The sequence below is a fragment of the Engystomops pustulosus genome, chromosome 8 (genome assembly GCF_040894005.1).
Source record: "Engystomops pustulosus chromosome 8, aEngPut4.maternal, whole genome shotgun sequence".
Lineage (NCBI taxonomy): Eukaryota > Metazoa > Chordata > Amphibia > Anura > Leptodactylidae > Engystomops > Engystomops pustulosus.
Genome location: NC_092418.1, coordinates 3,179,082 through 3,198,237, shown reverse-complemented (window position 1 = coordinate 3,198,237; position 19,156 = coordinate 3,179,082). Strand labels below are relative to the sequence as shown.

Sequence of the window (19,156 nt, the reverse complement as noted above, 5' to 3'; positions counted from 1 at the left end):
AGTATATTTTGTGGATTACACAGCAGGGTGGCGACAAAGTTAACATGGAAGCCATGAAAACAACCCAAAATTCTGCCTGACACAGCTCGTTTGATAAGGGGACCATGTATGGAGGCAGTGAACTAGTAGTAGATTAAAGGTGCTGCAGTTAAAACTATGTTAGTTGGATCTTGGCATGGAGCTGGCGCTCCGCTGCCAGGCGAGCTTTCGCCAATCCAAGCCCCTGTCTCTAGGCTACTCCCCAAACAGCACTTCTAAGAACCTTTTGTATAAGATCAAGTGTAGTAGCGTTCTTATAAGTTTAGGATATGCCGGGTGAGGGGAATGTAAACAGATACGCAAGAAGCGCATGATGCGCATGGAGCTGGCGCTCCGCTGCCAGGCGAGCTTTCGCAAATCCAAGCCCCTGTCTCTAGGCTACTCCCCAAACAGCACTTTTGTATAAGATCAAGTGTAGTAGCGTTCTTATAAGTTTAGGATATGGCGGGTGAGGGGAATGTAAACAGATGCGCAAGAAGCGCTGAAATAATATCCCTAAATGGTAAAAGTTTGCAAGTATATTTTGTGGATTACACAGCAGGGTGGCGACAAAGTTAACAACTTTGATGTGGAATGCCCTGTAATAGCTCTTGGGCGGTGTGCCTTTTATCGCCTAGGCTCAGCAGTTTCAGCACCGCCTGCTGTCGCTTAGCGACGGCACTGCTGCTGTGCCTAGAGCTACCGACTGATGGCGCCATGCCCACGGATGGTAATTCGGAGGAGGAGGAGGTGGAGGAGGGGTGGGAGGAGGTATAGTAGGCCTTTGAGACCTGGACCGAGGTAGGCCCCGCAATTCTCTGCGTCGGCAGTATATGACCAGCCCCAGGGTCAGACTCGGTCCCAGCCTGCACCAAGTTAAGTGTAGTAGCGTTCTTATAAGTTTGGGATATGGCGGGTTAGGGGAATGTAAACAGATGCGCAAGAAGCGCATGATGCGCATGGAGCTGGCGTTCCGCTGCCAGGCGAGCTTTCGCCAATCCAAGCCCCTGTCTCTAGGCTACTCCCCAAACAGCACTTCTAAGAACCTTTTGTATAAGATCAAGTGTAGTAGCGTTCTTATAAGTTTAGGATATGCCGGGTGAGGGGAATGTAAACAGATGCGCAAGAAGCGCTGAAATAATATCCCTAAATGGTAAAAGTTTGCCAGTATATTTTGTGGATAACACAGCAGGGTGGCGACAAAGTTAACAACTTTGATGTGGAATCCATGAAAACAACCCAAATTTCTGCCTGACACACCTCGTTTGATAAAGGGACGATGTATGGAGGCAGCTATATGGACGACTTTTGGAGGTAGCAATGGAGACAACGTGTGGAGGCTGCTATGGAGACAATTTAATTTGGATAGTGCCTGTATGTGGCAGTCCCAAACATTTTTCAAACCAGAGGAGCAGGTAGGTGGCCCTCCAGTAAAATGGGATAGATTGAGTGCCTGTATGTGGCAGTCCCAAAAATTCTTCAAACCAGAGGAGCAGGTAGGTGGCCCTCCAGTAAAATGGAATAGATTGAGTGCCTGTATGTGGCAGTCCCAAAAATTGTTCAAACCAGAGGAGCAGGTAGGTGGCCCTCCAGTAAAATGGAATAGATTGAGTGCCTGTATGTGGCAGTCCCAAAAATTCTTCAAACCAGAGGAGCAGGTAGGTGGCCCTCCAGTAAAATGGAATAGATTGAGTGCCTGTATGTGGCAGTCCCAAAAATTGTTCAAACCAGAGGAGCAGGTAGGTGGCCCTGCAGTAAAATGGAATAGATTGAGTGCCTGTATGTGGCAGTCCCAAAAATGTTTCAAACCAGAGGAGCAGGTAGGTGGCCCTCCAGTAAAATGGAATAGATTGAGTGCCTGTATGTGGCAGTCCCAAAAATTGTTCAAACCAGAGGAGCAGGTAGGTGGCCCTCCAGTAAAATGGAATAGATTGAGTGCCTGTATGTGGCAGTCCCAAAAATGTTTCAAACCAGAGGAGCAGGTAGGTGGCCCTCCAGTAAAATGGAATAGATTGAGTGCCTGTATGTGGCAGTCCCAAAAATGTTTCAAACCAGAGGAGCAGGTAGGTGGCCCTCCAGTAAAATGGAATAGATTGAGTGCCTGTATGTGGCAGTCCCAAAAATTTTTTAAAACAGAGGACCGGGTAGGTGGCCCTCCAGAAAAATGGAATAGATTGAGTGCCTGTATGTGGCACTCACAAAAATTGTTTCAAACAGAGGACCGGGTAGGTGGCCCTCCAGAAAAATTAAATGCATGAAGTACTATAGCAAGAGCCAGTGGGCCCTGTCAAAAAATAGCCATTTTCCTCTGCTTTACTGTACAAAGAGGAGGAGAAGGAGGAAAATGAGGAGGAGGAGGAGGAGGAGTGGATCAATTATTCAGGTTGAGCTTCCTTCACCTGGTGGACATTGGAAATTCTGAGAAATCCAGCCTTTATTCATTTTAATAAGCGTCAGCCTGTCAGCGCTGTCAGTCGACAGGCGTGTACGCTTATCGGTGATGATGCCACCAGCTGCACTGAAAACCCGCTCGGACAAGACGCTAGCGGCAGGGCAGGCAAGAACCTCCAAGGCGTACAGCGCCAGTTCGTGCCACATGTCCAGCTTTGAAACCCAGTAGTTGTAGGGAGCTGTGTGATCATTTAGGACGATGGTATGGTCAGCTACGTACTCCCTCACCATCTTTCTGTAAAGATCAGCCCTACTCTGCCGAGACTGGGGACAGGTGACAGTGTCTTGCTGGGGTGACATAAAGCTGGCAAAAGCCTTGTAAAGCGTACCCTTGCCAGTGCAGGACAAGCTGCCTACTCGCCTACTCTCCCTCGCTACTTGTCCCGCAGAACTACGCACTCTGCCGCTAGCGCTGTCAGAAGGGAAATACTGTTTCAGCTTGTGCACCAGGGCCTGCTGGTATTCATGCATTCTCACACTCCTTTCCTCTGCAGGGATGAGAGTGGAAAGATTTTGCTTGTACCGTGGGTCCAGGAGAGTGAACACCCAGTAATCGGTGCTGGAATAAATTCTTTGAACGCGAGGGTCACGGGATAGGCAGCCTAGCATGAAATCTGCCATATGCGCCAGAGTACCAACGCGTAAGAATTCACTCCCCTCACTGGCCTGACTGTCCATTTCCTCCTCCTCCAACTCCTCCAACTCCTCTTCTTCTGCCCATACACGCTGAACAGTGAAGGACTCAACAATGGTCCCCTCTTGTGTCTCGCCAACATTCTCCTCCTCTTCCTCCTCATCCTCCTCCACCTCCACCTCCTCCGATATGCGCTGAGAAACAGACCTCAGGGTGCTTTGGCTATCAACAAGGGAATATTCTTCCCCCGTCTCTTGTGACGAGCGCAAAGCTTCCGACTTCATGCTGACCAGAGAGTTTTTCAACAGGCCAAGCAGCGGGATGGTGAGGCTGATGATGGCGGCATCGCCACTGACCATCTGTGTTGACTCCTCAAAGTTACTCAGCACCTGACAGATATCAGACATCCACGTCCACTCCTCATTGTAGACTTGAGGAAGCTGACTGACCTGACTACCAGTTCTGGTGGAAGTTGACATCTGGCAGTCTACAATCGCTCTGCGCTGCTGGTAAACTCTGGATAACATGGTCAGTGTTGAATTCCACCTCGTGGGCACGTCGCACAACAGTCGGTGAGCGGGCAGTTGGAGGCGGCGCTGCGCTGCCCTGAGAGTGGCAGCATCTGGGCTGGACTTCCTGAAATGCGCACAGATGCGGCGCACCTTCGTGAGCAAATCAGACAGATTGGGGTATGTCTTGAGGAAACGCTGCACTATCAGATTTAACACATGGGCCAGGCATGGCACATGTGTCAGTCTGCCGAGTTGCAGAGCCGCCACCAGGTTACGGCCGTTGTCACACACAACCATTCCCGGCTTGAGGTTCAGCGGTGCCAGCCACAGATCAGTCTGCGCCGTGATGCCCTGTAATAGCTCTTGGGCGGTGTGCCTTTTGTCGCCTAGGCTCAGCAGTTTGAGCACCGCCTGCTGTCGCTTAGCGACGGCACTGCTGCTGTGCCTAGAGCTACCGACTGATGGCGCCGTGCCCACGGATGGTAGTTCGGAGGAGGAGGTGGAGGAGGGGTGGGAGGAGGAGGAGGCATAGTAGGCCTGAAACACCTGGACCGAGGTAGGCCCCGCAATCCTCGGCGTCGGCAGTATATGAGCAGCCCCAGGGTCAGACTCGGTCCCAGCCTCCACCAAGTTAACCCAATGTGCCGTCAGCGATATATAGTGGCCCTGCCCGGCAGCACTCGTCCACGTGTCCGTGGTCAGGTGGACCTTGTCAGAAACGGCGTTGGTCAGGGCACGGATGATGTTGTCTGACACGTGCTGGTGCAGGGCTGGGACGGCACATCGGGAAAAGTAGTGGCGGCTGGGGACCGAATACCGAGGGGCGGCCGCCGCCATGAGGTTGCGAAAGGCCTCGGTCTCTACTAGCCTATAGGGCAGCATCTCCAGGCTAAGCAATCTGGAGATGTGCACATTAAGGGCTTGGGCGTGCGGGTGGGTTGCACTATATTTGCGTTTCCGCTCCAGCGTCTGGGGTATGGAGAGCTGAACGCTGGTGGATGCTGTGGAGGATCGTGGAGGCGACGATGGGGTTTTTGTGCCAGGGTCCTGGGCAGGGGGCTGACTAGCAGCTGACACAGGGGAAGGAGCAGTGGTGTGCACGGCCGGAGGTGAACGGGCTTGTTGCCACTGAGTGGGGTGCTTAGCATTCATATGCCTGCGCATACTGGTGGTAGTTAAGCTAGTAGTGGTGGAACCCCTGCTGAGCCTGGTTTGGCAAATGTTGCACACCACAGTCCGTCGGTCATCCGGTGTTTCCTTAAAGAACCTCCACACTTCTGAAGATCTAGCCCTCGCCGCAAGAGCCCTCACCACGGGAGCTTCACTAGTTGACAGTGGCGCTGATGCACCAGCTCTGGCCCTGCCTCTCCGTCTGGCCCCACCACTGCCTCTTCCAACCTGTTCAGGTCGAGGACTCTCCTCCGTCTCAGAAGCACTGTGTTCACCCGGCCTCTCAACCCAGCTTGGGTCTGTCACCTCATCATCCTCCGATCCCTCAGTCTGCTCCCCCCTCGGACTTCCTGCCCTGACAACAACTTCCCCACTGTCTGACAACCGTGTCTCCTCATCGTCGGACACCTCTTTACACACTTCCACTACGTCAAGAAGGTCATCATCACCCACAGACTGTGACTGGTGGAAAACCTGGGCATCGGAAAATTGCTCAGCAGCAACCGGACAAGTGGTTTGTGACTGTGGGAAGGGTCCAGAAAACAGTTCCTCAGAGTATGCCGGTTCAAATGCCAAATTTTCCTGGGAGGGGGCAGACTGGGGGGGAGGAGGCTGAGGTGCAGGAGCTGGAGGAGTGGGGATTTCGGTGACATGGGTGGACTGCGTGGAAGACTGACTGGTGGTGGACAAATTGCTCGAAGCATTGTCAACAATCCACGACATCACCTGTTCGCACTGTTCTGGCCTCAACAGTGCTCTACCACGAGTCCCAGTAACTTCAGACATGAACCTAGGGAGTGTAGCTCTGCGGCGTTCCCCTGCTCCCTCATCAGCAGGTGGTGTCTCACCCCGCCCAGGACCACGGCCTCTGACCCCTGCAGTAGTTGGACGCCCACGTCCCCGCCCTCGTCCTCTACCCCTAGCCCTCGGGTTAAACATTTTTAAAATGAGAGTTATAACTTTTTTTTTTTTTTTACTTCTTTTTGTGTTTTTTTGTGTTTTTTGTTTTTTTTTGAGTTTTTAAAACCAAACAATCCTATCCTATTGCTATGGCTATTTTCTAGCCAAGTATCAAAGGAAGCACACTACTATGCCAGATGAGATGACACTGAGTTATTGCCTAATAGAAATCCAACCCCTACTGAATTTTGCCACTTCGGCCTTTGCTATGGATATGTGCGCCACTAAGCGCAGAACACAGCGGTCGCAAGTCTCACTACAAATTGCTCAGAATTGGCAAGTACATGCACTGCAGAAACTACAGCCACCAGCAGATCAACCAGAAATCAAATATATAGAACGCTACTGTAGGCTTCAAGAAGCTGTTTGTATTCTCCTATGGCTATTTTCTAGCCAAGTATCAAAGGAAGCACACTACTATGCCAGATGAGATGACACTGAGTTATTGCCTAATAGAAATCCAACCCCTACTGAATTTTCCCACTTCGGTCTTTGCTATGGATATGTGTGCCACTAAGAGCTAAACACAACGGTAGCAAGTCCCCCTGCTAATTCCTCACAAAATGGTAAAAGATGCAAATTAAAATAAAAAAAGTAGAACGTTATTGTAGCCCTAAGAAGGGCTGTTGGGTTCTTTGAGAATCACTCCTGCCTAACAGTAAGCTAATAGAACACCCTAACGCTTTCCCTGACCAGCAGCAGCTCTCTCCCTAGCGGCATCCAGAGACAGAATGATCCGAGCAGCGCGGCCAGCGGCTAGTCTATCCCAGGGTCACCTGATCTGGCCAGCCAACCACTGCTATCGACGTGTAAGGGTACCACGTCATGCTGGGTGGAGTGCAGAGTCTCCTGGCTTGTGATTGGCTCTGTTTCTGGCCGCCAAAAAGCAAAACGGCGGGAGCTGCCATTTTCTCGAGCGGGCGAAGTATTCGTCCGAGCAACGAGCAGTTTCGAGTACCCTAATGCTCGACCGAGCATCAAGCTCGGACGAGCATGTTCGCTCATCTCTAAAAACCACCTTAATGGAAGACCAATGGAAAGTCTGGACTAATTCTCAATACTACTATGAGTGACCAACCCAAACGCATCACCTATCTTCAGAACACCAAATGGCAAGACCACTATAAGGATTATATTACAAAAGGCTAAGTTGCCTTTTTTCTGTCTTCCTTCTTGTTCCTCTTTTCACTTTTCACATTTCTTTTTCTTAAATTTTATTCCTTTCTTTTTAATTAAGGTTATCTGTCTCTGTCTAATGGACGACTTACGGATCTGGACTCATGAAGTAATGACCGGTCTAGATCGAGTCTGAGTAATAACAACAATAGAAGCATTGATAGTCATGTTTTAACCAACTAACACAAACAAATACTACTGATAGTAGTGTCAATGATTAAGGACAAACATGTAAACTGTTCTTTATAAACAACTGTATGTAAAACTTTTCGTTTTTCTTTAAATAAATTTTTTAAACCCCCCCCCCAAAAAAAAAATAAATAAATAAATAAATGTCAATTCTCAACACTACATCAATAGGACCTGACTGCTCCCCACTAGTCGAAAGACACATCTGAAGGGTCAAAAATTCTTCTTATTTTCTCAGACAAAGCCCATAAAAATGACCCACCATGTAAGAATTGCTGTAATGTGAATGGGCTCCTGAGTTTATCACCCATGCACACATTTACACTGAAGGTCCTTACTAGACGGACCAGGACGGCTACCAGTACAGCCAGTGCTGAAGCTGTCGGAGGCTCCATCTACTCAACAACCGCCTAGTGACCGGTCACTGCTAAGAGTAACGCAAGTCTACAGTAACGTTATAAATATAATAGGAAATTATCCTTGTAAATAATAAGGTACAACTGGATATACATCAACCTATTCCAACTACGACTGGTCAGGTGACAGGGCTGGAACATCTTCAGATTCCCTCACAGTCCATGGAAAGCTCGAGTCTCCCCTGTAGCTATGATTCCAGTGTATTGTCATCCTCACCAAGACCTTCCACAAATCTCTGTATAATCTCGTCATATCCCACAAGGCTGGAACCATGAAGATCACTGACAGCTCTCACTTTCTCCCCAGGTTACAGCAGATCTTCTCCATCTTCTGCCAGGTCCACAAGTGAAGTAAGTCCTGTACAGCAGGGGCGTTGCTAGGCTGGTAAATGATTCAGGGCACGGGCACCAGTGAATATGTGTCCCACTTTCAGTAATGCCCACTCCTGTACATTGGGTTGTGCCAAAAACAACTGTACTAATATACAGCGACAGAAAACAAAGGAGAAATCCCTCCCTAATTCATCCATCGCCCTCAGGTGATGCGTCCTGGGACTGCATCACCACATCTCCTCTTCAGCCACGTGTCCTCCTCCTCACCACAAAGACGTCTTGTGTTCATCACTGTTTCCACATCTTGGTTCCCTGCAAGTGTTTTCCCACTGCTACCCCAAACACTCGCCCCAAACACTGTATGGCTGCGTACACACGTGGGGTGTGCCCTGTGCTTAAACAATGCAAGACACCAGGTCCTCGTTAACAATCGCATGCATTTCTATGGAAACACATATACACTCGGGACGAGCATTGCCCACAGGGGTTCGCCCTCACACAGCCCCCAGTATTTATCCCACAGTGTCCAGTAATTTGCCCACAGCCCTCAGTAATGTCAACTGCAGCCCCCAATAATGTCCACCACAGCCCTCAGTAATGTCCACCGCAGCCCTCAGTAATGTCCACCGCAGCCCTCAGTAATGTCCTCAAACAGCCCCTCGCAATGTCCACCACAGCCCTCAGTAATGTCCACCGCAGCCCTCAGTAATGTCCACCGCAGCCCTCAGTAATGTCCTCAAACAGCCCCTCGCAATGTCCACCACAGCCCTCAGTAATGTGCCCACACAGCCCCCCAGTAATGTCCTCACACAGCCCCCCGGTAATGTCCTCCACACAGCCCCCCAGTAATGTCCTCACACAGCCCCCCAGTAATGTCCTCACACAGCCCCCCAGTAATGTGCCCACAGAGTCCCCCAGTAATGTCCTCCACACAGCCCCCCAGTAATGTCCTCACACAGCCCCCCAGTAATGTCCTCACACAGCCCCCCAGTAATGTGCCCACACAGCCCCCCAGTAATGTCCTCACACAGCCCCCCAGTAATGTCCTCCACCCCCCCCTAGTAATGTCCCCCACACAGCCCCCCAGTAATGTCCCCCACACAGCCCCCATAGTATTGTCCTCACACACACCCCCAGTAATGTCCTCACACAATCCCCCAGTAATATCCTCACACAGGCCCCCAGTAATGTCCTCACACATCCCCCCCAGTAATGTCCTCACACATCCCCCCCAGTAATGTCCTCACACAGCCCCATAGTAATGTCCTCACACAGCCCCCCAGTAATGTGCCCACACAGCCCCCCAGTAATGTCCTCACACAGCCCCCCAGTAATGTCCTCACACAGCCCCCCAGTAATGTCCTCCACACCCCCCCCTAGTAATGTCCCCCACACAGCCCCCCCATTAATGTCCTCACACAGCCCCCAGTAATTTCCCCCACACAACCCCCAGTAATGTCCTCACACAGCCACCCAGTAATGTCCTCACACATCCCCCAGTAATGTCCCCTACACAATCCCCAGTAATGTCCCCCACACAACCCCCCAGTAATGTCCCCCACACAGCCCCCCCAGTATTGTCCTCACACACCCCCCCAGTAATGTCCTCACACAGGCCCCCAGTAATGTCCTCACACAGGCCCCCAGTAATGTCCTCACACATCCCCCCCAGTAACGTCCTCACACAGCCCCACAGTAATGTCCTCACACAGCCCCCCAGTAATGTGCCCACACAGCCCCCCAGTAATGTCCTCCACACACCCCCCTAGTAATGTCCCCCACACAGCCCCCCCATTAATGTCCTCACACAGCCCCCAGTAATTTCCCCCACACAACCCCCAGTAATGTCCTCACACAGCCACCCAGTAATGTCCTCACACATCCCCCAGTAATGTCCCCCACACAATCCCCAGTAATGTCCCCCACACAACCGCCCAGTAATGTCCCCCACACAACCCCCCAGTAATGTCCACCACAGCCCCCAGTAAGGTCCCCACACAGCCCCCCAGCAATGTGCCCCACACAATCCCCCAGTAATGTCCTCACACCCCCCCCCCAGTAATGTCATCACACAGCCACCCAGTAATGTCCTCACACATCCCCCCCAGTAATGTCCTCACACAGCCCCCCAGTAATGTCCACCACAGCCCCCCAGTAATGTCCTCACACAGCCCTCAGTAATGTCCTCACACATCCCCCCCCAGTAATGTCCTCACATAGCCCCTGTTAATGTCTACCACAGCCCCTCAGTAATGTCCACCGCAGCCCTCAGTAATGTCTACCGCAGCCCTCAGTAATGTCCCCCACAGCCCCCAGTAATGTCCTCACACAGACCCTCAGTAATGTCCACCACAGCCCTCAGTAACGTCCACCGCAGCCCTCAGTAATGTCCACCGCAGCCCCCCAGTAATGTCCACCGCAACCCTCAGTAATGTCCTCACACAGCCCCCCAGTAATGTCCACCGCAGCCCCCCAGCAATGTCCACCGCAGCCCCCCAGTAATGTCCACCGCAGCCCCCAGTAATGTCCACCGCAGCCCCCCAGTAATGTCCACCGCAGCCCTCAGTAATGTCCACAACAGCCCCCCAGTAATGTCCACCGCAGCCCCCCAGTAATGTCCACCTTAGTCCTCAGTAATGTCCACCTTAGTCCTCAGTAATGTCCACCACATCCCTCAGTAATGTCCACCGCATCCCTCAGTAATGTCCACCGCAGCCCTCAGTGATGTCCATTATAGTCCACAGTAATGTCCACCGTAGTCCACAGTAATGTCCACCACATCCCTCGGTAATATCCACCGCATCCCTCAGTAATGTCCGCCGTAGTCCTCAGTAATGTCCACCACAACCCTCAGTGATGTCCACCGTAGTCCTCAGTAATGTCCACCACATCCCTCGGTAATGTCCACCACATCCCTCAGTATTGTCCGCCGTAGTCCTCAGTAATGTCCACCACAGCCCTCAGTGATGTCCACCGTAGTCCTCAGTAATGTCCCCCACAGCCCCCCAGTAATGTCCTCACACAGACCCTCAGTAATGTCCACCACATCCCTTGGTAATGTCCACCACATCTCTCAGTATTGTCCGCCGTAGTCCTCAGTAATGTCCACCACAGCCCTCAGTGATGTCCACCGTAGTCCTCAGTAATGTCCTCACACAGACCCCCCAGTAATGTCCACCACAGCCCTCAGTAATGTCCACCGCAGCACTCAGTAATGTCCACTGCGGCCCTCAGTAATGTCCACCGCAGTCCCCCAGTAATGTCTACCGCAGCCCTCAGTAATGTCCACCGCATCCCCCCAGTAATGTCCACCTTAGTCCTCAGTAATGTCCACCGTACTCCTCAGTAATGTCCACCGTAGTACTCAGTAATATCCACCGCATCCCTCAGTATTGTCCACCGCATCCCTCAGTAATGTCCACCGTAGTCCTCAGTAATGTCCACCGTAGTCCTCAGTAATGTCCACCGTAGTCCCCAGTAATTTCCACCACAGCCCTCGGTAATGTCCACCGCATCCCTCAGTAATGTCCGCCGTAGTCCTCAGTAATGTCCACCACAGCCCTCAGTGATGTCCACCGTAGTCCTCAGTAATGTCCACCGTAGTCCTCAGTATTGTCCGCCGTAGTCCTCAGTAATGTCCCCCACAGCCACCCAGTAATGTCCTCACACAGACCCTCAGTAATGTCCACCGCAGCCCTCAGTAATGTCCACCACAGCCCCCAGTAATGTCCACCACAGCCCTCAGTAATGTCCACCGCAGCCCTCAGTAATGTCCACCACAGCCCCCAGTAATGTCCACCACAGCCCTCAGTAATGTCCACCGCAGCCCTCAGTAATGTCCACTGCAGCCCTCAGTAATGTCCACCGCAGCCCCCCAGTAATGTCCACCGCAGCCCTCAGTAATGTCCACCGCATCCCCCCAGTAATGTCCACCTTAGTCCTCAGTAATGTCCACCGTACTCCTCAGTAATGTCCACCGTAGTCCTCAGTAATGTCCACCGCATCCCTAAGTATTGTCCACCACAGTCCTCAGTAATGTCCACCGTAGTCCTCAGTAATGTCCACCACAGCCCCCAGTAATGTCCACCGAAGCCCTCAGTAATGTTCTCACACAGCCCCCCAGTAATGTCCACCGAAACCCTCAGTAATGTCCACCACAGCCTCCAGTAATGTCCTCACACAGCCCCCCCAGTAATGTCCACCGCAGCCCCCCAGTAATGTCCACCGCAGCCCCCCAGTAATGTCCACCGCAGCCCCCCAGTAATGTCCACCGCAGCCCTCAGTAATGTCCACCACAGCCCCCAGTAATGTCCTCACACAGCCCCCCCAGTAATGTCCTCACACAGCCCCCCCAGTAATGTCCTCACCACAGCCCTCCTCAATGTGCCCCTTGCCCTCACACTGCATAGTAAATCACTAATACTCACCTTGCACTTCCCTTGCTCTTCTCCTGCACCCAGCAGTGCAGTCAGCTGCCTGGAGCACGAGACACTGGGTGATGGCAGCGTCTCCTGCTCTCTGTAGTTGAGAACAGAGCTGATGGCTCCATTCTTCACTATATTACTCATCACGATTTGTGTCCTGAGCATGCAGATAGTGATGAGTGGGGTGATGCCCGGACAGCCGGACGAGTATTCTGCAAATCTGGGGAACAGGACAAAAGATCCGGGCGGGGCACCGGATCTTTTATCCCAGCGACACTACTGCTGTACAGTAATTAAAATGAAACATTTATAGACTCCAATCCCAGATCTCCTCTGCTTATCATGTCCGGCTCACATCTCTTCTTATTACAATTCAGATTTCTGGTTACTGGTGGTCATTCATCTGTCCTATCAGGAAAGCTCTTTCCTGAGGACAGAATCTGTAGAAAAATAATAATTCTTGTTTCCCCTTTTAGAAAATCAAGGAATCATTTCAGGATAACAAACAGATCTGTTCTGCATATGTAAAACATGGAGGACATAAGGTTCTACAACCCATGAGATCAAGACCAAAGATCAACATCTTCTCAAGGTCTCCAGAGAGTAATTACCGCTGGTTGGTGGATTGGCTGAAGACCAAGTGTCTGATGAGAGCAGATGATGTCCATGGCGTCTACATCACTAATAAATACACAGATTTTTACTCTGAGATCAGAAACTGCTCCTTTGCCATCCTGTACCACACAAAAAAACACGGACGACTCAACATCACAGACGTCACCGACTCCTTATACGATGAGGAGCTCAGAGACCTCTCCGAGTATCTCGGTATGTGAGAAATATCCCATGGATTGTCCTGATGTCATGGCAGTAGATCCAGAGAGTCTGACTGATTCTTACACTTTTCTGCAGGTAAGGACAAGGTCATTGTGGTGATCGATGATCTGCAGAAAACTGACTCATCTGAGAAGACCCGGATCCTGGAGAACCAGCCCAGCATCGGTAGACTGGCCGCCGATCTATTCCTGTTCAATGAAAGGAATGACAACGTGGAGAACCTGGAAAATATACAGAGAATCCTAAGGAGGAAAACCCAAGAAGATGAAACCATGGACCCGGGTAAGAATAGACAGGAAGTGGAGTCATTAATGTCACATCTCAACACTACATCAATATGTGCATTTTACCAATCCCAGGTATAGATTACAGTAACCCTTCTGCAGTTGGCCAATGACCTCCCTCTCTCCAGTCACCACATGCAACATATGAAGCTTCTCTGATACAATGAGAAGGTCCTATGTAATGTAGTGGTGCTGGACGGGGTCCGTCCCTTCAGTACATTCATAGCTTCATTTATTTTTCTGTTTTCCCATCAGTCTCCCTATAAATTATATGAGAAGCCGCATAATGATCATATAATTCTCCATCCATCTGAAACAACAGCTCTAGCACTGTGTATGCTCACCTTCTGTAGGTATGCTACACAATGGGGCTCATTTACTTACCCGGTCCAGTTGCGATCCCACGACGCGTTGTCCGATGCTGAATCGGTTCTGCCGTCATTCAGTAAAGTCCATGCGCCCGATATCCACCGGGCGTCGCTGCTGCGCCAAGGTCCGCCGGAGTTCACCTTCTTTGTCCCGGTGTATGTGAGTGCTGATCTTGCGACACAAATTCTTTTTTAAATTCCGTGTTTTTTCCGAATCCGTCGGGTTGTCCGATGCCTACACCCCCGTTTTCTGTCGCGTGTAAGCCGGCGCCGATGCGCCAAAATCCAGTCCCGTGCATTAAAATCCCAGGGCAATTCGGCGCAAATCGGAAATCTTTGCATAACCCGACGATTCGGACCCTTAATAAATGAGCCCCAATAAGTTACTACATGGAGGTAAATTTACATAACATGACTAAAGGGCATATATGAAACCCATTATGATGAGCCCCCACTCTCAAGTTATGTCACAGGGTGCAACTACGATAGGGAGCCTCACAATTTACTACATAAAGTCCCACCCATCTACACAAGATGTCTCCTTTACGCTCAATTCTACTCTTGTAGCATTCACTTAAGTTTTAGCTGAAACCTTAATTTCCACCACCTATATTTTGCTATTAATGTAAAATAAGTAGGTAATTAGGTTCGATGTTTACAGAAATCCCTCAACAATTTCGAAACACAAAATTTAGATAACCCAATTAGCTACAACATTATTTAACAATAGGTATTGGTAACATTAGCTCTTTGGAAACCTAATTTCTTTAAGGCAACAGTGACTTATTACATTTTAAATATTTAATACACAGATCGGCAGTGCATACATAAAACAAGGAATTACAAAGAATAAAAACACTGTACTTACACAAACAGTTATACAATAAAAGGGAATGAAACAAATAGATCTTACTACTGAGAAGACTGGCCAGAAGGTTCAGCAGAAGAATATTAGTACAGCCTGTCCAGTTGAAAAGAAAGGCCCATCCAAATACTGGCCATGGGCATTTGCATAGTCCAGTAATTTATAGTTAATGGATTTTGCTTCCGTCCCCAGCTTGCGGGAGACATTACTCTGTATATTGTCATCTAATGAATACAAATCCTAAGGATAGAAAGTAACTTGGTGTTTTTACTCTTTTTATACAGATGAAGCTGATTATGGAAGAAACTCTTGTACATCAAGTAAGTTTCAAATACATCCAGGACAGGACCATCATCTATCTTCAAGAGACCGTGAAGCCGCATCTTCTGTTCTACAAATTAAGGAACTTGGCATCTCCAAAGCTTATACTTCACCTTGGAAAGATGCTGTGGATCCCAAAGGGCCAAAATCAAAGAAGAGGCTTCTAGATCCTGGTAAGCTGATCTTGGATGGTTCTAAGACTTTGGTTGAGTTGGACAACATCTATAAAGATTTAACAGTTTGTTTATCCACAGACAATGAAAAATGTAAAGAGGGCCAGAAAAATCTACATGAAGAAAACAGGACAAAGATGCCCGAGCTGCAGAGGCTGCAAAGAGAAACTGAGCATATTCAAAGTAGGAATGACCTCCTGCTCAAGAAACCAAAGGAGAGCGAAGAAAAACAGCAAGCAAAAGAACATGACAAGAACGTAAAAGAGAAAGAATGCACCACAGAGATGATCCAGAAAAATCTATGTGACAAGGAGAGGACCAGAGCAGAAAATCAGGTGACGATGAAGAAGATGAAACAAACAATGGAAGATCTGGAGAAGAAACTAAGAGAAAGAGAAGACACTGAGGAACAAATGAGAAAAGAGACACAAAAGACAGTAGAGAGGATCCAGAAAGATCTGTGTGACCAAGAGAGGACCATGGCAGAAAATCAGGTGACGATGAAGAACATGAAACAAACAATAGAAGATCTGGAGGAGAAACTAAGAGAAAGAGAAGACGCTGAGGAACAAATGAGAATAGTGAAACAAAAGACAGTAGAGAGGATCCAGAAAGATCTGTGTGACGAGGAGAGGACCATGGCAGAAAATCAGTTGACGACCAAGAAGATGAAACAAACAATGGAAGATCTGGAGAAGAAACTAAGAGAAAGAGAAGACGCTGAGGAGCAAATGAGAAAAGAGACACAAAAGACAGTAGAGAGGATCCAGAAAGATCTGTGTGACAAGGAGAGGACGATCAAGAAGATGGAACAAACAATTGAAGACCTAGAGAAGAAACTAAGAGAAAGAGAAGACGCTGAGGAGCAAATGAGAAAAGAGACACAAAAGACAGTAGAGAGGATCCAGAAAGATCTGTGTGACCAAGAGAGGACCATGGCAGAAAATCAGCTGACGATGAAGAACATGAAACAAACAATAGAAGATCTGGAGGAGAAACTAAGAGAAAGAAAAGACGCTGAGGAACAAATGAGAATAGTGAAACAAAAGACAGTAGAGAGGATCCAGAAAGATCTGTGTGTCCAAGAGAGGACCATGGCAGAAAATCAGCTGACGACCAAGAAGATGAAACAAACAATAGAAGATCTGGAGGAGAAACTAAGAGAAAGAGAAGACGCTGAGGAGCAAATGAGAAAAGAGACACAAAAGACAGTAGAGAGGATCCAGAAAGATCTGTGTGACCAAGAGAGGACCATGGCAGAAAATCAGGTGACGATGAAGAACATGAAACAAGCAATAGAAGATCTGGAGGAGAAACTAACAGAAAGAGAAGACGCTGAGGAACAAATGAGAATAGTGAAACAAAAGACAGTAGAGAGGATCCAGAAAGATCTGTGTGACCAAGAGAGGACCATGGCAGAAAATCAGCTGACGACCAAGAAGATGAAACAAACAATAGAAGATCTGGAGGAGAAACTAAGAGAAAGAGAAGACGCTGAGGAGCAAATGAGAAAAGAGACACAAAAGACAGTAGAGAGGATCCAGAAAGATCTGTGTGACGAGGAGAGGACCATGGCAGAAAATCAGCTGACGACCAAGAAGATGAAACAAACAATGGAAGATCTGGAGAAGAAACTAAGAGAAAGAGAAGACGCTGAGGCACAAATGAGAATAGTGACACAAAAGACAGTAGAGAGGATCCAGAAAGATCTGTGTGACAAGGAGAGGACGATCAAGAAGATGGAACAAACAATTGAAGACCTAGAGAAGAAACTAAGAGAAAGAGAAGACACTGAGGCACAAGTGAGGAAAGAGACACAAGAAGCAAAAGAGAAGATCCAGAAAGATCTGTGTGACGAGGAGAGGACCAGAGCAGAAAATCAGCTGACGGCCAAGAAGATGAAACAAACAATGGAAGATCTGGAGGAGAAACTAAGAGAAAGAGAAGACGCTGAGGCACAAGTGAGGAAAGAGACACAAGAAGCAAAAGAGAAGATCCAGAAAGATCTTTGTGACAAGGAGAGGACCATAGCAGGAAAGGAGGAAACAATCCAGAACATGGAACAGAAAATTCTGCAGTTGACACACCTTATCCATGAATTGGAATATAAACCATACGAGGAACATGAAAATAAAGAAACTCAAGGAATTCAGAGACATAAGGAGAACCGATCAATCCCTGGTGGAGAAGATGAAGGAATGACACAATATGGACACAGAAGTTATCATTGGAAAACTGGAACAGAAAACATGATGGGTGCAGGTTCTCCCAGGGACACAAGCTATAATCCTAACCTGACCTATGGGACTGACCCAAAACTGACAATACAGAAAAAGGATGAAGAGATTGAGAGGCTTAAATCCAGAGTACAGCAGCTCGAGTCTAAACTTGAGGAACACGAAGCTCTTCTATGCCATGTACTGGAAACATCTGATAAAGTAAAAGAGAAGCCAAGAAACTGATCACAGTCTCGGCCTCAGGTTCTTCTCCGGCAGATTGTCCTCACTAGACGCTGTCAGGACCCGGACCCCCCAGCAGATGCGTCACATCTGGTCCTGGAGATTAATTCGGATCATTTAACGTCTTAATATTTGTTCCAAGCTGCAGTCAATGTGTGAAGACTGTGGAGATCTGCTGGGACATGGTCACACTGCCCACCGCCTCCTGTATGTGTCTGTACACATGGGGAGGGTTATATACTGATTCCTCCCGAATGTCTGGATCATGACACGTTGTCTTGTATTACAGGGACCTCCTCCCCGATCACTGTGTACAGGAGCCCCCGCTGGGTGTCTGACTCCTTATAAACCCCACAGAATGTTCCAGTTACATTTTATAATCCAAAATAAAATCCAGATTGTGACCGGCTGCAGCTCATTCAGTTATTTTCCTCCTTAATCACATCTATAAGTTCTGCGGGGGCGGAGTTAATGGGCAGGGCAAAGGGGGTTGGTTTATTATTTCTGGTTTATAAACTTTAGTCATGTGACACAGAGGGGCGGGGAGTTGTGCGCAGGAGACATTGGGGGCAGGTGTCTGATTTGCACATCTGCATTTTCTGCTGCTCTGATATATGATGTTTCCATATTGATACATGTAACGTTTGTGGAGTTAAAGGAGTTTTCCCATGAAAATTCTCACATTTCCATCCCCCTTGTGATGATACACAAGAAAGACCATCTTTAACCCCTTACTGTACAATGTTACTCAGTGTTATTGGTGTTTTAGCTCCAATCACTCAGTGATGGTCAGTGTAAGTTTCCAGAGTGTGAGCAGAAACTCTCCAAGCAGACATTTCATGATCCCTCTGTGCTGTGAGATGATGTGTGCTGACAATGTGCTTAGATTATCAGGGTACAGGGTTATATACACTTTCATTTACCTTCTGAAAATTCACCAGTATCTGACACATAGAAAGAGATGAGACAGATGAGAGATGATGAGATCCATGAGATGCATATTACACACAATGACACACTCAACTCTGCTATATACCTCCCTCCCCCTCCCCTGGATAAAGATCTTATCTGTCTGTAGCTTGTAGCTTTACTCTCTTCACAATGGGGAAGATTTACTTACCCGGCTAATTCGCGATCCAGCAGCGCGTTCTGTACGGTGGATTCGGGTCTTTCGGCGATTCACTAAGGCAGTTCCTCCGCCGTCCACCAGATGTCGCTGCTGCGCTGAAGTTCCCCGAGGTCCGCCGGAATGCACGAGCCTATACCTGGTGAAGGTAAGCGCGTGTCCAGCGACCTTTTTTTTTAAAAAATGCGGTGGTTTTTCCGAATCCGACGGGTTTTCGTTCGGCCACGTCCCCGATTTCCGTTGCGTGCATGCCAGCGCCGATGCGTCATAATCCGATCGCGTGCGCCAAAATCCAGGGGCAATACAGGGAAAATCGCCGAAAGTCGGAAATATCCGGGTAACGCGGTGGGAAAACGCGAATCGGGCCCTTAGTAAATGACCCCCAATGTGTTGTTTGCTTGCAGGAAGTCTGTGTGTATATATATATATTCGTGTGTGAG

At 48.9% G+C, this 19,156-nt stretch overlaps 1 protein-coding gene across 2 annotated transcripts in view; it reads left to right on the top strand.

The window, feature by feature from the left end:
* The window catches only part of LOC140076251 (uncharacterized), a 47,920-nt gene extending 29,921 nt beyond the window's left edge, over positions 1–17,999 (top strand). For both annotated transcript variants that reach the window (XM_072122782.1, XM_072122781.1), the window contains 5 exons: positions 7,834–7,877; positions 12,760–13,111; positions 13,196–13,402; positions 14,922–15,131; positions 15,213–17,999. In XM_072122782.1, coding sequence (XP_071978883.1) covers positions 7,834–7,877; positions 12,760–13,111; positions 13,196–13,402; positions 14,922–15,131; positions 15,213–17,593 — 3,194 coding nt within the window. In that variant the 3' untranslated portion in view covers positions 17,594–17,999. The remainder of the gene's footprint in view (positions 1–7,833; positions 7,878–12,759; positions 13,112–13,195; positions 13,403–14,921; positions 15,132–15,212) is intronic.
* The last annotated feature ends 1,157 nt before the right edge of the window (positions 18,000–19,156 follow it).